At 42.1% G+C, this 20,297-nt stretch overlaps 1 protein-coding gene across 6 annotated transcripts in view; it reads right to left on the reverse strand.

Moving 5' to 3' along the window:
* Positions 1 to 20,297, reverse strand: part of Dync1i1 (dynein cytoplasmic 1 intermediate chain 1) — a 307,387-nt gene that overhangs the window by 264,782 nt on the left and 22,308 nt on the right. For all 6 annotated transcript variants that reach the window (XM_057771005.1, XM_057771003.1, XM_057771008.1 and 3 more), the window contains exons 2-3: positions 11,190 to 11,306; positions 1,197 to 1,311 (exon numbers count right to left, since the gene is read on the reverse strand). In XM_057771005.1, the coding sequence (XP_057626988.1) occupies positions 1,197 to 1,311; positions 11,190 to 11,297 (223 nt within the window). In that variant the 5' untranslated portion in view covers positions 11,298 to 11,306. The remainder of the gene's footprint in view (positions 1 to 1,196; positions 1,312 to 11,189; positions 11,307 to 20,297) is intronic.

A 20,297-nucleotide genomic window follows, 5' to 3' on the forward strand; every position in this document is an offset into this window, starting at 1 on the left:
TGTCAGATAAGTACAAAGCAGTTTGCCAACTTCTCAGAGAAGAACTACCAGCCAAATCCCCTATAGAGTCCATCTTACATGACAAGGAGCTAAACAAAATCTAGTTTTATGAGGGCTTATTATAGCAGCAGAGATTTAATTTTACATATCCCAACTGAGAAAGAATAAAATTTTTTTCAGTAGTACTTTAGTTTCATGTTTATGCATTAACATAATTATGTATTTATGTAATACTTTCAGATGGAGATATTCGTTTTTATTTACACTGATGGGAGTAATTGCTTTACATGGGTAATTTTTTCTTAATTTAATTAACTATGAGAATAAAAAAATTTTTATTTTAATGTAGAAGCAAAGAAAGGAATTAAAAAATGAAGCATTTAAAACAGCCCTGATAAAGTGTTTATTACTATTCATCATTTAGATGGTTTTGTCTTTTAATACATTGGATATTATGTAGTTTTACAGACATCCTCAGATTATTTTTAGATGTATGAAAAATAAATAATAATTATAAAAAACAACACATGAAAGATACACAAACGAGTGGCAGAAAAAGCTCATGCGAGTTACTTTTAATAAATAAAACAAACTATTCAGTACCCAAACCTCAGTGATAAGAAGATTTTATGGACAATCAGCTAGAAATGAATGAGCTGGAGGAGGGTGTACTGGTGAAAATGCCAATAACAATGAAATCAAGATGTACATGCCATATCAATTTAAACTTGGAGATTAGCTGCTAATTTTAAGGTTTTCTGAAAATTTCCCACTGCAATTTACCGTTTTCGTCATGTAATAAGTCTATGTATGTAGTGTTCACAGTATGTACAAGCAGATTAACATTATCTATATAGGCAAAGAGAGGTTGGGATTCAGCAGTAGAAACAAAGAGCAATTTGTTAATGTTTAAAAATCCCAAGATGTCTTGTATATATTCACTTAACAAGTATAAATTAATCTGCTGGTGACACAAAGGGAAATTATGAGCATGACATCAGCGGCAGCTGGTCATGACTCTCAGCATCATTCCTGTCTCCTCCCAGCCCTCTCAGTTCTAAATCATACACGCAACTAGGACAATAAATCCGAGACTTTTTAAACATAGAAAACAATAATAAAGCACGAGAATGCCAGGCGTGGTCTATCTACACAGGTCCTGCTAGAGGGGCAGGAAAACAAGAAGGGCAAAATACCTAGCGGGGGCTCCGGTGATATGCCAATGCTTTGCAGCAAGGCTTCTGTCTCTCGGCGTTTGCGATCCAGATCGGAGTCATCTTGAATGGGCTCTTTCTTCTGTTGCATATCTGCCTAAAAGATTTAATGACAGCAAGGAAAGTTAGTGATGTAACTCAATGCAACTTTTCCTCAATGAAGTGGAATGTGCCTGAAGTCAAGACCACCAGTGGAGGATGAAAACCACTGTGATGGCTCATTAGTAACCGACCGGGGCTCCCTTTCTTGGTCCAAGTCCACCTCATCTCTATTACCAGTTATGAAAGTTTCTCAGAATGGTGAGATGGTTTAGCAGGTTACGGCACCTGAAGCCAAGTCTGGCTACCCAAGATTGAGTTCCAGGACCTGTATGGTGGAAAAAGAACCCATTAGTGTGCCAGGCAGCGGTGGTACACCTTTAATCCCAGCCCTAGGGAGGCAGAGGCAAGAGGATTTCTGAGATCAAGGCCAGCCTGGTCTATAGAGTGAGTTCAAGGACAGTTAAGGTTACAAAGAGAAACCCTGTCTTGAAGAAAAAAAAGAAACTACTTGTGTGTCATACAAAACACATTCGCGCAAAATAAAATGTAATAACTGGAAATAAAACAAGAAACTTTTAGAGTATTAGAATCAAGGCAAACTATTTCTGACCGGTATTATTTTAAAAGTAAATCTTGTCTGTTTTAGCCTCTTTGTTCCTTCTGGAACATCTTGGTCAGCACCTCTTAGTAATACTCACATTCCAGAAATAGAAACATCTGGACTCTAGCTGGAAAGTAAAAAGTAAGGCTCCTTATAGAAACCTGTAATTATACAATTTACTGTCGGCCGGGCAGTGGTGGCGCTTGCCTTTAATCCCTGCACTCAGAAGGCAGAGGCAGGCCGATCACTGTTCAACGCCAGCCTGGTCTAAAGAGCTACTTCCAGGACAGCTAGGGCTACACAGAGAAACCCTGTCTCAAAAGAAAAAAAAAATACTGTCTGTATTAGTAGTAGAAGCTAAACATGGTGGAACCCAGGCTAAAGTCTATATTAAGGCAGTGCAGCCTGGTAATAAATTATTTCTGTAGGTCTTTATTCCCCTTTTCTTTTCTTTTCTTTTCTTTTCTTTCCTTCCTTCTGTCTTTTTTCTTTCTCTTTTCTTTTTCCTCTTTTCTTCCTTCCTTTCTTTTTTCCTTCTTTCATTTTTTTCTACTAGATTCTGATTTTCTCTGATTTTCACAGGATTCATTAACACATTAACTCAGACAAGAAAACAACTTTTAAGGAAAACATAGTACAAAACAAACAAAACAAAACCCCACATACGAGTTCCTGATATGAGATGGCCCTCTGTGTGCTGTGAATACGTTTTATTACCATTGGTTAATAAAGAAGCTGATTTGGTCAATAGCCAGCAAAATAGAAACCAGGCAGGGAATCCAGAGATACAGGGAGAAAAAGGGTGGAGACAGGAGCTGCCAGCAGCCGCTGGAGGAGGAAGAGGCCAGAGCATTACTGGTAAGCAATGGGGCACATGGCGATACACAGATTATTAGAAATGGGTTAATTTAAATGTAGAACTAGCCAGTAAGAAGCCTGAGCCATCAGTCAAACAGTTTGAAATTAATATTAAGCCACAAAGTTGCTACTTGGGAACGGCTGGTGGGAGAGAAATTTCTACTTACAAATTCCTTTCAAAAATTGTATCTAAAACACAACACAAGAGAGCCTCAAATCAGAATCCTATGCCTCGTTTGTGTTTTTATAGGATTGTGACAAACTAAAATGGTAGCTAAAAAAGTTCAAGGGACTTGCGTATCTGTTATCTCTCATCTTTCCTGTTAGCTCTCCTTTTATTCCACCCTCCTATTCCTTACTCCATTTCACTGTTTGTGTCCCTTATTCCCTTATACCACTGCATTCTGTCTCCCCTCCTTTGAAACTCCCTGACCCCCACGGCTCCCTATTAATTTCTTGACCTCTATGGGTATTCCAAATGAAACACACATATACAAAGATTCAGACCATGCAACCACTTGTATTTTCTGGGTCTGAGTTACCTCACTCATAATGGTTGCTTCCAACACCATTTATGTACCCGATGATTTCATAATTCCTTTTTCTTAACAGCTGAATCATTTTCCTTTGTGCAAATGAACCTAATTTTTATTATCCATTCGTCAATTGATAGACTTCTAAGATGTTTTGATTTCCTGGCTATTGTGAATAGCACAGCAATGAACATGGATAAACAAATATCGCTATATTAGGACACAGAGCTTTTGGGACATATGTCCAAGAATGGTATAGCCACATCCTGCGGGAGATCTTCTTCTAGTTTTCTGCGGAAGCTCCACACTGATCACACTTCTTCCAAGGCTAAGAGATCCCTGAAGAAGAAAGGGTGGAAAGCTACGGAAGTAATGAATGACTACTTTGAGACTGTGTTTCCCAGATGCACCAGAGACATTTCAAGTATGAATTCACAGTGTCTATGACAGCATTCACAGATGTGTGAATAAAACCACAAGCAAATAAAACCACAGTATGGGGTGGGGGAGAAGGCACACCCCTGGCTGAGGAGCTATTGCAACTGATAGCTGCCAGGAAAGAAGAATCCCAGGGTGTGGTACCTGGCATGCAGACCCACACTCCAGTGGATGGCCACACACCAAGGAAATATAGGCCTCAAAAATTAGAGTTAATGGATTTCAAATAAGGGGACATGGGTTTTGGAAGAGGGGTGAAGATGATAAAAATACAACGTATGGAATTCTTAAGTCCAACTGAGTCATGACATCTGTAAGTTCTCTTATTTCTCTGTTAAGTTTCTGTCTGGTTGACCTGTCCATTGGCAAAAGTGGGGTATTGAAGTCTCCTACTATTAGTATGTGGGGTTTGGTGTGCAATTTTAGCGTTAGTAATGTTTCTTTTACATATGTGGGTACTCTTGTATTTGGGGCATAGACGTTCAGTGTTGAGACTTCATCTTGACGGATTGTTCCTGTTAGGAGTATAAAATGTCCTTCTCTATCTCTTCTGATTAATTTTAGTTTGAAGTCTATTTTGTTAGATATTGGGATAGCTACACTCACTTGTTTCTTCAGTCTGTTTGATTGAAAAATTTTTCCCCAGCCCTGTACTCCGAGGTAATGCCTGTCTTTGAGGTTGAGGTGTGTTTCTTGTATAGAGCAGAAGGATAAATCTTGCTTTTGTAGCAATTCTCTTAACCTGTGTCTTTTTGTAGGTGAATTGAGTCTATTGATATTAAGAGATATTAATGACCAATGATTGTTAATTCCTGTTATTTTTTGGTAGTAGTGTTTGTGTGTTTTCCTTATTTGGGGTTTGCTGGTGTGAGGTTATCTGTTGCCTGTGTTTTTGTGGGTGCAGTTAGTTTCCTTGGGTTGGTGATATCCTTCTAGTACTTACTATAGGGCTGAATTTCTGGATAGGTATTGTTTAAATCTGGTTTTATCATGAAATATATTGTTTTCTTCATCGATTGTGATTGAAAGCTTTGCTGAGTATAGTAGTCTGGGCTTGCATCCGTGGTCTCTTAGTGTCTGCAACAATCTGTCCAGGTTTTCTTCTGGCTTTCATGGTTTCCATTGAGAAGTTGGATGTAATTCTGATTGGTCTGCCTTTCTATGTTACTTGACCTTTTTCCTTTGCTGCTCTTAATTCTTTATTCTGATGTTTTGCATTTTGATTATTATATGGCTAGGGGACTTTTTTTTTTTGGTCCAGTCTATTTGATTTTCTGTAAGCTTTTTGTACCTTCATAGAGATATCCTTCTTTAGGTTAGGAAAGTTTTCTTTTATGATTTTGTTGAATATATTGTGCCTTTAAGCTTCTTCTATCCCTATTGTTCTTAGGTTTGATCTTTTCATGGTGTCTTAGATTTCCTGGATGCCTTGTGTTAAGAATTTGTTACATTTAATGTTTTCTTTGACCAGTGAATCTATTTCCTCTACAGTATCTTCAACACCTGAGATTCTTTCTTCCATCTCTTACATTCTGTTGGTTATACTTGCCTCTGTAGTTCCCGTTCATTTACCCAGATTTTCCATATCCAGAATTCCCTGGGTTTGTGTTTTCTTTATAGCCTCTATCTCAGTCTTCAAGTCTTGAACTGTTTGCTTCACCTGTTCATTGTTTTTTCTTGGTTTTCTTTGAGCGATTTATTAATTTCTTCCAATTTTTTGTTTGTCTTTCCTCCATTCCTTTAAGAGAATTTTTCATTTTCTTTTTAAAGGTCTCTATCATTCTCACAAAATTAAGTTTAAAATCATGCTCTTCTGCTTTTTCTGGATTAGGATGATCAAGTCTTCTTGTTTTATGACCACTGGGTACTGGTGTTATCATGTCGCTCTTTAAGTTGTTGGATGAATTCTTCCATTGGTGCCTACCCATCTCTTCCTTCAGTTAGTGCCAGCAGTGGCTGTCTAAGCCGTTGGAACTGTTCTTGGTCTGCTCTGTACTGTCACTGTCTGTGTCTCCGGGGACCACTGAGGTCTCTCTTGGTCCTCTGTCTAGGCCCACTCTCTTGGTTCACTTTCTTGGTCCATTCGGTGCAGTCACAGCTTGTGCTTCAGAATTCTTCTGAGGAGTGGGATAGGAGATTTTGGGAATAGAGTAGGACTTGTAGCTTGCAGGGTTCAATGGATGGTATGGGGTGTTCGAACAGCCTACCTGTAGGAACTTTGACTGCTGGCTGGCTGGAAAAGCTGAGGCAGGTGGGAGAGGGGCCCAGGGTTTTGCCTCGGTGTGGAGGGGCTAGAGAGTAGGGTATCCTGCCAGGTGGATGGTTACTCACCTCTTGGTCCTCTCCGTGTAGTGTATGAAATCCTTAAATAATTAATTAAATGCTTTAAAAAGGACAATGAAGGGAGTTATTCTGAGTTGGATTGTAGTATTTGCCCAATTCTGAACCAGGAGAAGATTAATGTGTCCCTATTTCACCAGCAGCCGTCCACAGAAGTGAAGCTATCTTGAAGCTCGCCGAGCCAACTATCTTATTCATTATCAGATATCCCTTATTTCCCATGAGCATGGGGCATCTTAGTAGGTAAATTAACTCAAAGAGCATTATTAATTTCATGTGCTTGAGGCAGAAGAGAATCCAGGGCAGTTTAGCTTGCCCCAGACAGTATGCTACAACCCAATTATAAGACAAGCGTGTATTTTTGTGTGTCTCTGGGCTCAGTGTTTCTGTTCTTATTCACCTTGGCCTTAAAGTGCACTTTCAGTTTTGTGATCTGTCTGTCATTAGGGAGAGAACTGTCATTTGGTATCTAAATAGAGCTGAAGAGAATCGGAGACAATTTCAGCCTTCTCACATCCCTCCACACTCTTAAAAGACAATTCTGTCCCTGCAAAGACATTAAAATGCACATTCTTTTCCAATTGTAATATTTAAACAACTGAAGCAGATTCCTATGTTAATGTGTACAACAAGCCAAGACAGAGTTGAGAAAAAAAGAATGAGGATCAGTATCCACATTCACTTTTCATATAGTAAAAAAGAAGGATGTGAGGGAAAGGGGAGAGATGCAAGAAAATGGAATTGCTACAGGGGCTAGTGAAATACAGATAAAAATAATTAAAACTGTTTTAATATTGAAATGTTGAGTAGCATGGTATTTCAGAGGTGTCCTTAGCCTCGACTGGGCTTTCAGGCAACACAATGGTTCTGCTCCCCCAAGGTGATCATACCTGGATCAGTTCCTGAGGTAGAGTGTCTAATGAAACCGTGTTTGGTGAATGGCTTTGGTGGCACTACTTTATGGTCATAGACTCTTAGCTGAATGTATTTTTCAGGTTAATTTCTCTCAGACACATCGCATTTTGAGAACTCTTCCTTCACAACACTGCTGTGAAAACAAGAGATTCAGAAGTCTAGAAAGCCAGAGCTCTCGAAGCTATTTCTGTCAACAAATAGGTGTTGCAGGAAGACAGCATCCATGGAAATGTGACATGAGTGGAGCCTTCGCAGAGCAGATGAAACGACCTGCCTAACCCTCCCTTTTAAATGAACTTGGGCATAGTAGACCAAACTTTTTGTCATAGCATCCTGTGTTGAACAGAACAGCTGTGGTTTGGAGTTAGAGATTTATTCTAATTTTAAATGGTAGGCATTCGGGAACTATAGTAGAAGTCAAATTATGTATCAAAATCGGCAGCACACACTGTAGCAAAACGATATCTCCCAGTTTCCATTTCTTCATCACAGGTGTGTGTGCAACTCGCTATGTGTCCAGCCCTGTAACAAGATGCATTTCTTTACAGTCATTTATTTTGGTGTGTAGGGCTTCAGAATGGGAGTGGGCACATGCTGGGGCCTGCTTGTAGAGGCCAGAGGAAAACCTGCAGAGGTTGATTCTCTCCTCCCAGGTGCAATCTGGGGCTCAAACTTGGGTCTTCATTCTTGGTGGCAGGTATATAGGCCTGCCGAGCCATGTCACAACCCCACAGTTTTATTATTTATTTATTAATGTGTGTGTGTATGCAGTGTGTGTGGTGTATATGTGTGGTGTGTGTGTATGTGGTATGTTTGTTTGTGGTATGTGTGTGTGTGCATGTGGTGTGTGTGTGTGGTATCGAATGGGGGTGTGCCTGCATGTCACACAACTAGAGTGTAGAGGTCAGAATGCAATGTTTGGAAGAAGATTCTATTAACCTTGTTGGGGCAGGGTCTCCCTTATTGTGTCTGCCATGCTGTGTACTTCAGGCTACCATATCTAGCTTTTTCAGGTGAAATCCAGAGTTTATGTATACAGTGTTTGTGAAAAATACATGTACAGGAATTTCATGTACAAACTCAGGTCTCCAAACGCATTCCAACTTGGGTATGGGCAAATATTTCCAAATCTTAAAAATAAAACTCAAAGTAGGAAATATTTTTGGTCTGAAGCATTTCAGATAAGGGATTATTTAAATTATAGGCTAATTTGCCTGGAATGTGGCTTTAGAGGAAAAAGAAATGGGGAAAAAGACTCTATTCTATTTCTCCAGCCCGTGGAACTTGTAGATTGTGGTACAGAATGGGCCCCAGATTCTGAGTTAGAGCTAGGAGGCTGGGGACAGGATCCTCCTGAGAGCTAGAGATGAGAGAGGGCTATTCTTGTACATCGAGGCCATTTCTTCATTTGAAAAAGATCGGAATAAATTGGTTTCCGATTTCTTCCACACATAAAACAAGGTAACCTCTGGGTTGGGGACACCTCCACAGCTAAGAGAGCACTTACTATGTTTGCAGAGGGGCTGAATTTGGTTCCCAGCACCCACATCCAGTGGCTCACAAACACCTGTAACTCCAACTCCAGAGGGGATTCTATACCTCTGGCATCTGTAGGAAGCTGGTCTCAAATGCACTTACACACACACACACACACTCACACACACACACTCTTTTAAAACACCCTTCATTTAGTAGCTGATTATCTTAAGTTCGATTACGGGGCCTCACACAGTGGAAGAGGTGAGAGGACGCCACACCCTTGCGGTAGCACACAAACAGCCCACTCTCATTTGCTCACCAAATGCACACGGAAGTGGTTTTAGTTTGTTTTAGAGATGCTTAAATGACACAAAGGAAAGGGTCTCTTGAGGTGTGCTAGATTGTGCAGAGAGGAGATTTAAAGCCAGAGCAGACCTTGAATATTACAATATAGCCTGTGCATCCCCAAATTGAGCCCTGATTTGAATCTTTTCAACGGAACTGAGCATGGAAGTGTCCAATATGAACTGGTCTGTGACTTTGAGCTGCCTTGTCAGTGAGTCCTTCTGTAACCTGAATTCCAGAGGCATGCAGAAGCTCCTGGACACTCCGTTTGCTATGCAGAGGGAGAGACCTTTGTTCCTCAAAACTGCTAAGTATACCAAGAAGAAAAAAAAAAATGAAACAGAAAGCTAGCTTCCATATGCTTGGTTGGCCCGCGAATCTCCCCAAATGTGTAAAATGAAAAAGATAGAGTAGACAGCCAAATTTGGAGCCAGATTTCTATATCACATTGCACTTCATAGTCATTCTGTGCAATTCAAGTTGGATATCAAAATGCCAGTTTCAAAGGAAACCCATTATTAGCAAGAAATGGCAGGTGCTTTAGAGACACAGTTGCCGTTGACCTTCGAAAGAAGGAAAGTGTAATCATATAATGCTCGCTGTGGGCCTCCCACAGAAATGAATAGCCACTCCTAGTCAGTTCTCACCTCGGGTTCACCCACAGCCTGCACACAGAACAGCGAAGGTCTCAGGGACAGCCATTATGGAGGCTACAAGGACAAACATGTTACCCCACCAGTCAGCATGGAAGGCCCAAGGAACTGGGAGGAGCCAGAAGGCTAGACTGCAAGTGCAATCATTGGGAAATAATAAACATGGACAATCTGCTGTTTTACTCTCTTAAACTTGTAGAATGAAAGATTTATTTAGATCACGAGGCATCAAAACCCCTTTTTGTCCCTGAACAATACAATAGCAGTATGGGGAGCAGCCTGTCTCCCGCTTCCTTTCTAGAGAACCATCACAAATATCGTTGTCATCGTGTTTCTGTGCATCTAATGGGCTAGTTTAATTGTTTTTTTTATTGAGCTATATATTTTTCTCCACTCCTCTCCCTCCCTCTCCCCTCCTCTTCTGCCCTCTCCCATGATCCCCACGCTCCCAATGTACTGAGGAGATCTTGTCTTTTTCTACTTTCCGTGTAGATTAGATCCATGTAAGTCTCTCTTAGGGTCCTCATTGTTGTCAACTATTGAGAGTTCTCTCTTTAGGTCTGTACTCCAATTTTTTATTGGATTATTTGTTCTTTTGATGACTGATTTCTTGAGTTTTTTGTATATTTTAGAGATCAGTCCTCTGTCCAATGTGGGGTTGGTGAAGATCTTTTCTAATGGGTTATTTTTACATGTTCATGACAAATTGGAGAATAAAACATATACCACTCCTTGGATTGAGATGGTAGAAGATAAATGACAGGCTTTGAATTTGGGGTCAAGAGTCTGACCAGTGTGTTTACCAGGAGAAAGGCTATCTTGCCTCTTGGTCCTTGCTATTTGGTGATATAAACAAGAAAACTTTTGGTGCCAGCAGAAAACGCCCTCCTGCTGCAACACCTAACAGTGTGCTCTGTCTTATCCACCTTCCTTCCTTCGGGTTCCTACTTAACTAAGTTGAGGATTTATTGTGGCGGCGGGGGTGGGGGCTGGGGTGTGTGTGTTTGAGACCAGGTTTCTCTGAAGCTTTGGAGTCTGTCCTGAAACTAGCTCTTGTGGACCAGGCTGGCCTCAATCACACCGAGATCCGCCTGCCTCTGCTTCCTGAGTGCTGGGATTAAATACGTGTGTCACCAGCGCTTGGCTACGCTGAGGATTCTTACTGACCATGGGAAACACACACTGTGTTGGAATCACTGGGAATCCATTGGCATTGTGTTTTATTTTGCTTTCTAAAATGTTTGTACTTTTAGTTTTTGCATAAATAAATAATAAATAAATATAAAGTCCCTCTCTCCTCTTCCCCCCTCTCTCCCTCCCTTTCTCTCTCCCTCCCTCCATCCCCCCCTTTCTCCTTCTTAACATTTACACAGGTATGAACTACATCATAGTTATAGGCAATGGGAGGGAAGCGCATCCAAACCTTAGCAGTTTCACGAAATAAAACTAATCATTGCTCCCAAAGTAATTTAGAAGAGCACATCCCAGAAAGATTAAAGAACCTCCAACAGCAAAGAGATCATGGTCCACTTTCAGGGTTCTATTCAAATCCAGGGTGAACCTGGGCTTGCAGGCTTTTGAGTCATGTACGACCTGTTGCTTAGGTGACACATGAGAGCACTTTCGGGAAGAGATGCATCCCCTTCACATTGTACAACACACTGTCACACACACTTCATTCAAATTTCTAGAGAGCTCCTTTCTGCCCACATAAATGGTTCCTGGGGCCCCAGTGACCCTTTGATCCTACAACACCCAGACCCTGCCTCACCTCTTTCCTTTTCCGTTCTTCCTCCTTCCGTTTCTTCTCCTCTCTTATCTGGGCCAAGCGCTGCTTTTTGCGCTCCAACTCAGCTTTCAGGTCACTCTTGTCAGACATCTTTGCTCCCTTGGAGAAAAGAAGGGAGAGAGAGTGAGGCTCTGTAAGTAATCTTTTTGTGTTGCCGTTGAAAATCGTTCAAAAGGAAATGCAGCTTGCAAATGTGACTTGGGGTAATAATAGGCTGTGTTATTTAGTCTGTGCTGAAGAAGAGAGCAGCTTAGGTTTGGTCTAACTCTATGTGATTCTTTTCCTATTATGTATCCAGAAATAACTAAAGAAATTTTATGTTGTCATCTGGGTTGAAAAAGAATAGCAATTCACTTCCAGGGGAGCAACACACTTTCGGTAGAAGTTTCTTCACAGATGAACAAAAGGAGAGAGTGGGGATCGGACAGAAACCATCAGAAAGATGGCTTCACGTCTGATGCTAATGGAGGAATTCATCGCCACACTGCACGAAGGAGCCCGAGCTTGTGCTCTGCTCAGATGTCTGTGGACTGGATAAACAATCCTCTGTGTAGTTTAGGAAAATTTCATTTTGCTTAACACGACATGCATCCTGAAATGCTAATTTTTCCTGTAAACTCCTCCCAACTGTCACACTTAATTTCATCTCCCAAATAACACTATTATTAAACATGTTCATTTGCATACTGAATGCAATATTTCTTATTTTGGTACTGACCTTTCTCAAAGTAAAGTGTGTGGATGCACGCAGTAAAAGGAGCTAAGTCTGTGTTGAACGCTTAGAACAGTCTGTCCACATAAGGTTCAATTTAATTTATCTTTTTATAAAATACTTATTTCATGTGTATTACTGTTTTGCCTTCACATACATGTGTGTACCACATCCATTTTTGAGTCCTCAGAGGACAAAAGGAGTTGCAGGTGGTTATGAGCTGTGGGGGTGCCGGGACACGAACCTGGGTTCTCTGAAACAGCAGCGAGTTCCCTAACGGCTAAGCTATTGCTGCAGCTCTGAAGTTGAACTTTAACATTGCCATGACAGTGTTCATGATATTGGGGCCAGAAGCATTTTCACAAGGAAGAGAACAGAGAAGACTGTTATCAGTTCCAATGACTCTATGCCTTTCCATCTTTCTTCCTGGAAGCAAGCAAGGCAGAAACCTGCAGAGTTGAAGGCTGTGCAGACACTGCATGGTGGAACCTAAAGTCACACTTTCATGTACTTTGATTCATTACACACACCCAAGACCCAAGTTTAAACTTAGAACGATGCACAACTCACCAACAAATAAATAATAAAGATCTGGGGCATAGACCAAAGTGAGCATACTGGAGTTAGCAGAACTTGAATTGGATGTCCAAAAATATCAGGGAGTCACAAATGAAGGGAAACATTGGATGCGCAAAGATGTGGGAAAAGGAGACGCCTGGAGGAGGATGGGTGCAGGAGAAGCAAGGAACCCAGATAAGGAAATAGAAATTTCAACAGGGGTGTGTGTGTGTGTGTGTGTGTGTGTGTGTAGAAGGAATGACAAAGCCTGGAAGAAACAGAAAATCAGTTCTGTTTGATGTAGCAGCATAACAGCTTTCTGAAAGGGCAAGTGACAAACTGAAAGAGGAGCTTACTCAAGCCTGTGTGACAATAGGAGCAGACACTAGAAATTAGGCTCCTGCTGGGAGACTGCTGCCAGCTTCATCTGCTGCACCTGCACTGGGGAGGAAGTGGAATCAGAGGCGGCTGTCCAGGCTGTGGCTTGCACAGCCAGGGAATGGACCCCTTATTGGGGGCCTGAATAATATGTAATGAAAAGAGGAAAATTCTATACAACAATTCAGCCTTGAGAAAACAAAGAAGATGGCACAGATACTGGAAGGAGAAGACCAAAATTGAACATCAGATAAAAATGTGTTTAATCTGTGCACAACAGTCAACAACTTTTGAGCATGCTGGCATCTGGGTACCAATGGACAGAGATCATAGTCACACAGCCGATCTGGGTACCAGTGGACAGGGATCATAGTCACATAGCCAATGCATCAAAATGAAGTCCAGGGGCAAAGGCTCCGTATAAAGCTGAAATTCCTTCACCTGTACAGAACATAAAGCCAAAGCCACAAATCCATAGCCGTGTAGATAGTCTGAGAAGGACGGCAGACAGGAGGTGCCCGCCCAAGTGATAGCTCCAACTGATAGCCCACACGGTGAAGCGAGGGTCTAAACTTAACAGTTTTTTATTATTACTCTTGCTTTCTTTGTTTGAAAAGTGACAGAATTAACAAAAGTGAAGTTTTTCAGTGACATATTGGTGGCTAACAATGTTCAACAGCAAAGTGCGGGATGCCTGGCAGGGAAAAGGAATGGTACTGTTTACAGAAGCTGTCTGAGAAGTTACCTCACTTAGCCAATGGGGTCTAATTCATTGTAATTGATGTGGCTGAAAGCTTTCTTTGGTCAAAAGAATAATATATAAATACGAAACGTCACTGCTCTGAGTGGTGACTCTGCTGTTCTGAGCTGAAACAGACGGGAGAGCTCTTAAAGCATACACATCTCCCCTTCTCCATCGCTCCCCAACTAGCTCCTATATTTTCCCAGACAAAATAGCCTAACACCACTTCAGCTACCTAGTACCATCCTCTGGAACAGACTGCATTCTAGACCATTCTATATGGTTGTGACCTTTTTTTAAATTAACCTTCTTCTTGGAGAATTTCCTGTATACACACATACACACACATGCAATATATATACACACACACATATATACAAACATATGCACACACATGTTCATATGTAAAAATGCTGATTACTCATGTATACACACATATATACACACATGTGCATACAATACATGCTGATTATACATTCATACATACACACATATGCACACATATGTACATATGTGATACATGTTAACTACTCATGTATATACACACATGCACAAACATGTACATATATAATACATGCTGATTATACATTCATACATACACACATATGCGCACACATGTACATATGTGATACATGCTGATTATACATTCATGCACACATATGCACACACATGTACATATATAATACATGCTGATTACTCATGTATAAATACATACACACATATGCACACATGTACATATGTAATACATGCTGATTACTCATATCTTCCCACACACATATGCACACACATGTACATATGTAATACATGCTGACTACTCATGTATACATACACACATGTACATGTATAATTCATGCTGATTATACATTCATAATACACACATATGCACACACATATACATATGTAATAATGCTGATTACTCATATCTTCACACACATATGTACACACATATACGTATATAATATATGTTGATTACTCATTCGCATCTCCCATCTTCTTTTATTTCTCGCCCACCCTATGTTGACAATCCTTCCCTCCTCCTGGCAAATCTCTTTCTCACCTTCATGCCGTTTTCTTTGTTTTATGACCCACTGGTTTTAATTAGGAGTGTCTCTGTGACCAAGACATTGGAATTATCCACTGGGATCTGCTGGAATCTGTTGGGATCACCAGCAGCTCAAGACACTGACTGTCTCTCCCTTAGACTCCAGGAGTAACTAACAGCTCACCAGGGAGGAGTAGGATGCTCCAGGAGCTCATCCCCAATCCGTGACTGACTATTGACAGGTTTGGTTTTATGGAGGCCACTACAGCTGCAAAGGAGGCTGGCAGTGGGTGTGTCTGATGACGCTAATTACTAATGTTAACATCTAAGCCGTAGAAATAATATTATCCAGACAGCACAAAAGGTATGGAAGAGATTTACAGAGTGCATTAAGCAGGCAGGTTCAAAAAGCTCATTTCCTTTCACCGTAGTGAAGCTGCACGGTGGAAGGACACAGCTCCAGAGGACCTGACTACTTACTGATTTTTTTGGACCCATTCCAAGCCAGTTACTTAGCATTAACCCCCAGGGGAATAAGAAATCTTAATGGAATAAAGGGTTTGAAAGGTACGTAGTTTGGAAAAGGAATGGGCTCTCACACATAGTGCGATGCCTTCCACAGTGGCTTAAACACAGCATCAGCAGGACCTCCCAGAGGCTTGTCAGACCCACCCTCTAGCTCTCCTGCACATCAAACGGAACAACTGTGCTTAGGAGGAGGCACGAAACTTGAGGTGTGTGAGTGAAAGAGCCCATGGCAATCTGACATTCTCAGTTCAAAAAATACAAAGCATACTAGGGCTGATCCTGTTGGAGAGGTGCAGGTAAGCCCTCCCTGAGGTCTCGAGAGCAGGAGAGCTGACTCTGCCTCTCCCTCACATGCCATGTGGTGGCATGGGTAAGGGAACGGTGTCCCCTCCTACCCCTTGCCACCTGCAGCAGTTGGGAGAGCTGGCCCTGCCCCTCACTGACTGCAGCAATCAGGAGAGTGGGCTCTGCATCTTGCCTGGGCCTGGTGCTGTGGTGTGGTGAGCATCGGGCTTGACATCAGGAGAACTGGCCCCGCTCCTCGCTGTCTGGCACTGAGTGAGCTAGCTGGGACAGTGTTGAAGAGCTTGCCTGGGTGGTGACGGAAAGCTGGAAGGGGTGACCAACTCAGCTACCACCCAAACCCAGAGCTAGAGCTTAGGAGTTAGCCTATCCCAACATCCTCCTCAACTGTGAACTGCTAGAGCATTCGTTGGAGCTGGTCTGCAGACCCAAAGCTGCAGGACCTCCATGACACCAGGTAACAATGGGATATTCAAGAGGAGTCCCAGGGAGGGGCCCAGGATCAAGAATGTGACAGAAGCCAGAGGTCTTGAACCAGACCCTTGGCTCATTTCATGGACACTTACAAGGACTAAAGGGTATACTGTGCTCACCACAGCTACCACATCGAGATTCTTTTTGTTTGATTTTTGGTTTTACTTTCTTTTCTTTTTGGTTTTTCAAGACAGGGTTTCAGTGTAACAGTGTGTAACAGTCCTAGTTATCTTGGAACTAGCTCTTGTAGATCAGGCTCACCTTGAACTCACAAAGATCCGCCTGCCTCTGCCTCCCTAGTGCTGGGATTAAAGATGTGTGCCACCACTGGCCAGCTTGTGTTTCGGTTTTTCTTTTCAATTTTATTTTGGGGGTGGTGCAAGGACAGAGGGCAGATGCAAAAGGGTGGGGAGATAGATGGAAATGGGATGCAAGATGTGAAATCCACAGATGATCAAAAAAGTTTATAAAAACACAGAAAACAAAAAATACGAGTCAAAGCCACCACGGAACCTATTGTTCTCTTCACACACATGAGAAGCTGGTGTCTTTCATTTGCAGAGGTCAGGAAGGCAGATCATACATATCTCCAAGAACAGGCTTTCCCCAGTTAATCCTAACATATTTTCCCAACCATTATCCAGTCCATGACTTGCCCCCAGTGGGTTTAGGGCCAATCACAGCCGAATTTCACTTAATTCCATCCCTTCTGGGATCAACCAATGCACCTCCCCACCCGTGCCTGCTCTGATCTCCATAGGAGAATTCCATAATCTCATCTCCTCTCACATCAGAGTCTCTCATAATGTACTCTTTTCCACTTGTGCCCATTGTCTAACGCATCCTTCCCGTATTCCTCAACCTCCTACAGCTGATCTCTCACCCAGAAATCTTCTATGAAAGATTTCCAATGAAAGCATCACTATAAAAGAACACACACACACCTACCTCACCTTTTCTGTTTCTTCATCCACCTAATGACACCGACTCCATAACAGACGATTCAAAATTCCACTCATCTGCTCCATTTCCTCTGGATTCCAAACACCAGTCACATCCCATCGGACTTTTTCATGTCCCAATAGTCCCGAATGCCTTTTTGTTGTTCCCAGGTTCGTTCCTCGGCTCCTGCTTCATATTCAGTTTCCCTCAACTCCACGCACCCCAACCTCGGACTCAGTTCTTATCATTTCGGTCTCTGTTTGTCCATGGTCACAGAAAACTGCCAAGCTTTTGATCACAATTAATGTAAGTAAAGAACTCACAGCAATGCCTGACAAATACTAAACGCTCAGAGGACTTTGTTTCTCTTTGGCAGGGCTCTTTCATTCCCTCCTCAGTGCTGGATGATGATGTCGACTTGACACAAGCTAATGTCCTTTGACAGGAGGGGATCTCAATTAACAAATGTCTTTATAAGATTGGGCAGCAGGGCCGGGCGGTCGTGGCGCACGCCTTTAATCCCAGCACTCGGGAGGCAGAGGCAGGCGGATCTCTGTGAGTTTGAGGCCAGCCTGGTCTACAAGAGCTAGTTCCAGGACAGGAACCAAAAAGCTACAGAGAAACCCTGTCTCGAAAATTAAAAAAAAAAAAAAAAAAAAAAAAAAAAGATTGGGCAGCAGGCAAGCTTGAAAAGGATTTTCTTAGTTAGTGATTGACGGGAGAGGACCCAGTCAGCCCATTGTGGGTGGTGCCATCCCTGGGTTGGTGGTCCTGGGTTCTATAAGAAAGCAGACTGAGCAAGACATGTTGAGCCAGTCAGTAAGCAGCACACACTCATGGCATCTACATGAGCTCCTGCCTCCAGGTTCCTGCCCTGTTTGAACTCCTGTCTTGATTCCCTTCAGTGATGACGAACAGCAGTGTGGAAGTGTGAGCCAGACACACCCTTTCCTTCCTTCAGTGATAGACTATGGTGTGGGAGCGTGAGCCAGACACACCCTTTCCTTCCTTCAGTGATAGACTATGGTGTGGAAGCGTGAGCCAGACACACCCTTTCCTTCCTTCAGTGATAGACTATGGTGTGGGAGTGTGAGCCAGACACACCCTTTCCTTCCTTCAGTGATAGACTACCGTTTGGAAGTGTGAACCAGACACACCCTTTCCTTCCCAAGTTGCTTTCATCACAGTGTTTCATCACACCAACAGTTCTTCAACGAAGACATCAACTTCTCTGTATTTCTATTATTATTATTATTAATTATTACTATTATTGTTACATTACTACTATCAATTATTAGTAGTATTATTTTCATGACAATCCTATCCCACACCACAAGTTCCCGTCTAATTCATCATTCAGTGCTCCCAACAAACACTTGGAAAGCGTTGCTAGGAGAGTAGGTCACACATTACAGACTCAGCTCATTACTGAATTAATATCTGAAGCCCAGGAGCCAGGGAAGTCAACATGTGTGCCTGAAAGCCTACGTCACTTCAGAGGAAACAGAAAGACCTCTACCTACAAGAGACTTCTAAGTAAAGCAAAAGCAGAGGCTTGGTGAGAGGCATGACACAAAGGAACAGCTTTTTCAAACCTTCAATGTGTTAGATTGAATTCCTTTTCTATGAACCTAGGATTTAGGTAAGAATAGGGACAGATAGTCTACTCTGTGCTACCCACTTGCCCCCAGGGAGCATGAGTTTCAACAGCAGACAGAATGGGAGAAGAGGGAATGAGAAAATGAGAAAATTAAAGAAAGGAAAAGGTAGATTGAGGGAAGAAGGCAAGTACAGTCACCGTCGTGACTCTTTGCAGCCTCCCTGACATCTCATGCACAGTCTCAAGTCCTCCACATCCACAGGGAAATGCAAACCTTCTGCATATCTGAACTCCAAGAATAAGACCCGACCCTCTTGAGTTCCCAGTTGTTCACCATGCCACAGTCCATTTCTACTTAAAACCAAACTCCTGCCGGAGAAGCCACAGGGTTAGCTTTGTTGACACAGCTGCTCAGTAACAGCCCCTCCCAAGACGGGGCTTTTGAACAATACTGATCTCCATTTCCTTTGGTCGTCTAGGTTGGCAGCAGCTGCAGATTCCATCTCTAATGCTGGCATAGTCAAATGTATTTTTAAGTTTAAGGTTGGAATTCTATAAGCTTTAAGTCACTGCGTGCTGTTGCCAAATGCACTGAAAAAGCACACAACCATAAGTTCTCTTCTCCGCCCCCTGAAAGCAGTTGCTCTCATCAGGTCTTCACTACCTGCTATTGGACTTCCCATCTGCCACCAGGAACGCAGAGGAAATATGGTAGCTCACAGGCTGATTTCACCTGCTTGCTTTCTCATGAAGTACAGCTCCTTCCTCTGGGAGAGCAAACCAAGAGTCCATACAAACCAGAAACGTTACTTCATTTTCACAGCTGCATCTCACAGATATTTTGTAGCTGGACATAGATCTCGGAGCCTTGCACATGCTAAGCAAGTGCTCTATCATGCCCAGCTCCACTTTCTAAAACTGTGTGTTATGCACACGTGTACATGGAGGCCAGAGGAAAGATCTGGGTCATTCCTTTAGTACTACCCACTGTTTTCCAGAGACAGGGTCTACCTAGCAGCCTGGGATTTACCAAGTACACTACGCTGGCTAGCCAGGGAGCCCGAGGGATCTGCCCGAGGGATCTGCCTGTCTCCACTGCTTGAGCCCTGGGATTAAAGCACATTCCTCCATGTCGAGCCTTTGGTGGTGGTGATATTTTTTAGTGTGAATTCAGGAAATTGAACTCAGGTCCTTAAGACAAGCACTTTATCAACCAAGCTACTTTCCTAGCCTATTTTTTTAGATTTTTATGGCCATCATTTTATGAAAATACTAATGATATATATTTCATAATAGGACAATATTCAGGCCTATACTGTACAAGGGAAGTTCTCAGATATTCTCTGTACCTGTTTATACCCGTCTTATAAATTGGTCCTATAAATTATCAGGTACCTTAAAAGACTTTTTGTCATATCTATTAACAGAAGCCATGTTAACCACTAAAGCTAATACAATTTAGATACTCTGAATGATTAATTTTAGGACAATAAACATTCTTATTTTAAAACATCTTATACAAAAACAGCACAAAGAGTGTGACAGCTTTACACTTTCTCATATCTTTTAAATATCTAAGCAGAAATCAGATGGGCTCTCATGGTTGCTTCTGCGTGCTCTGTTGTGAAGTGCTATTTTAGTTGAAGGATATGAAGAAAATCTGGCCTCACATAAATATGCAGTCTGAGAAAGGAAGATTTCAGTGCTCTCTCCAGGTAACTGTGGGCTTTCCTGGGCTTTACACCAAAAGCCAACAACTAGCATGGTCCCTTGAATGTCAGCTGCAATGTGCACAGAAGCGACATCAATCA

Source organism: Chionomys nivalis, chromosome 1 (genome assembly GCF_950005125.1).
Source record: "Chionomys nivalis chromosome 1, mChiNiv1.1, whole genome shotgun sequence".
Classification (NCBI taxonomy): Eukaryota; Metazoa; Chordata; class Mammalia; order Rodentia; family Cricetidae; genus Chionomys; species Chionomys nivalis.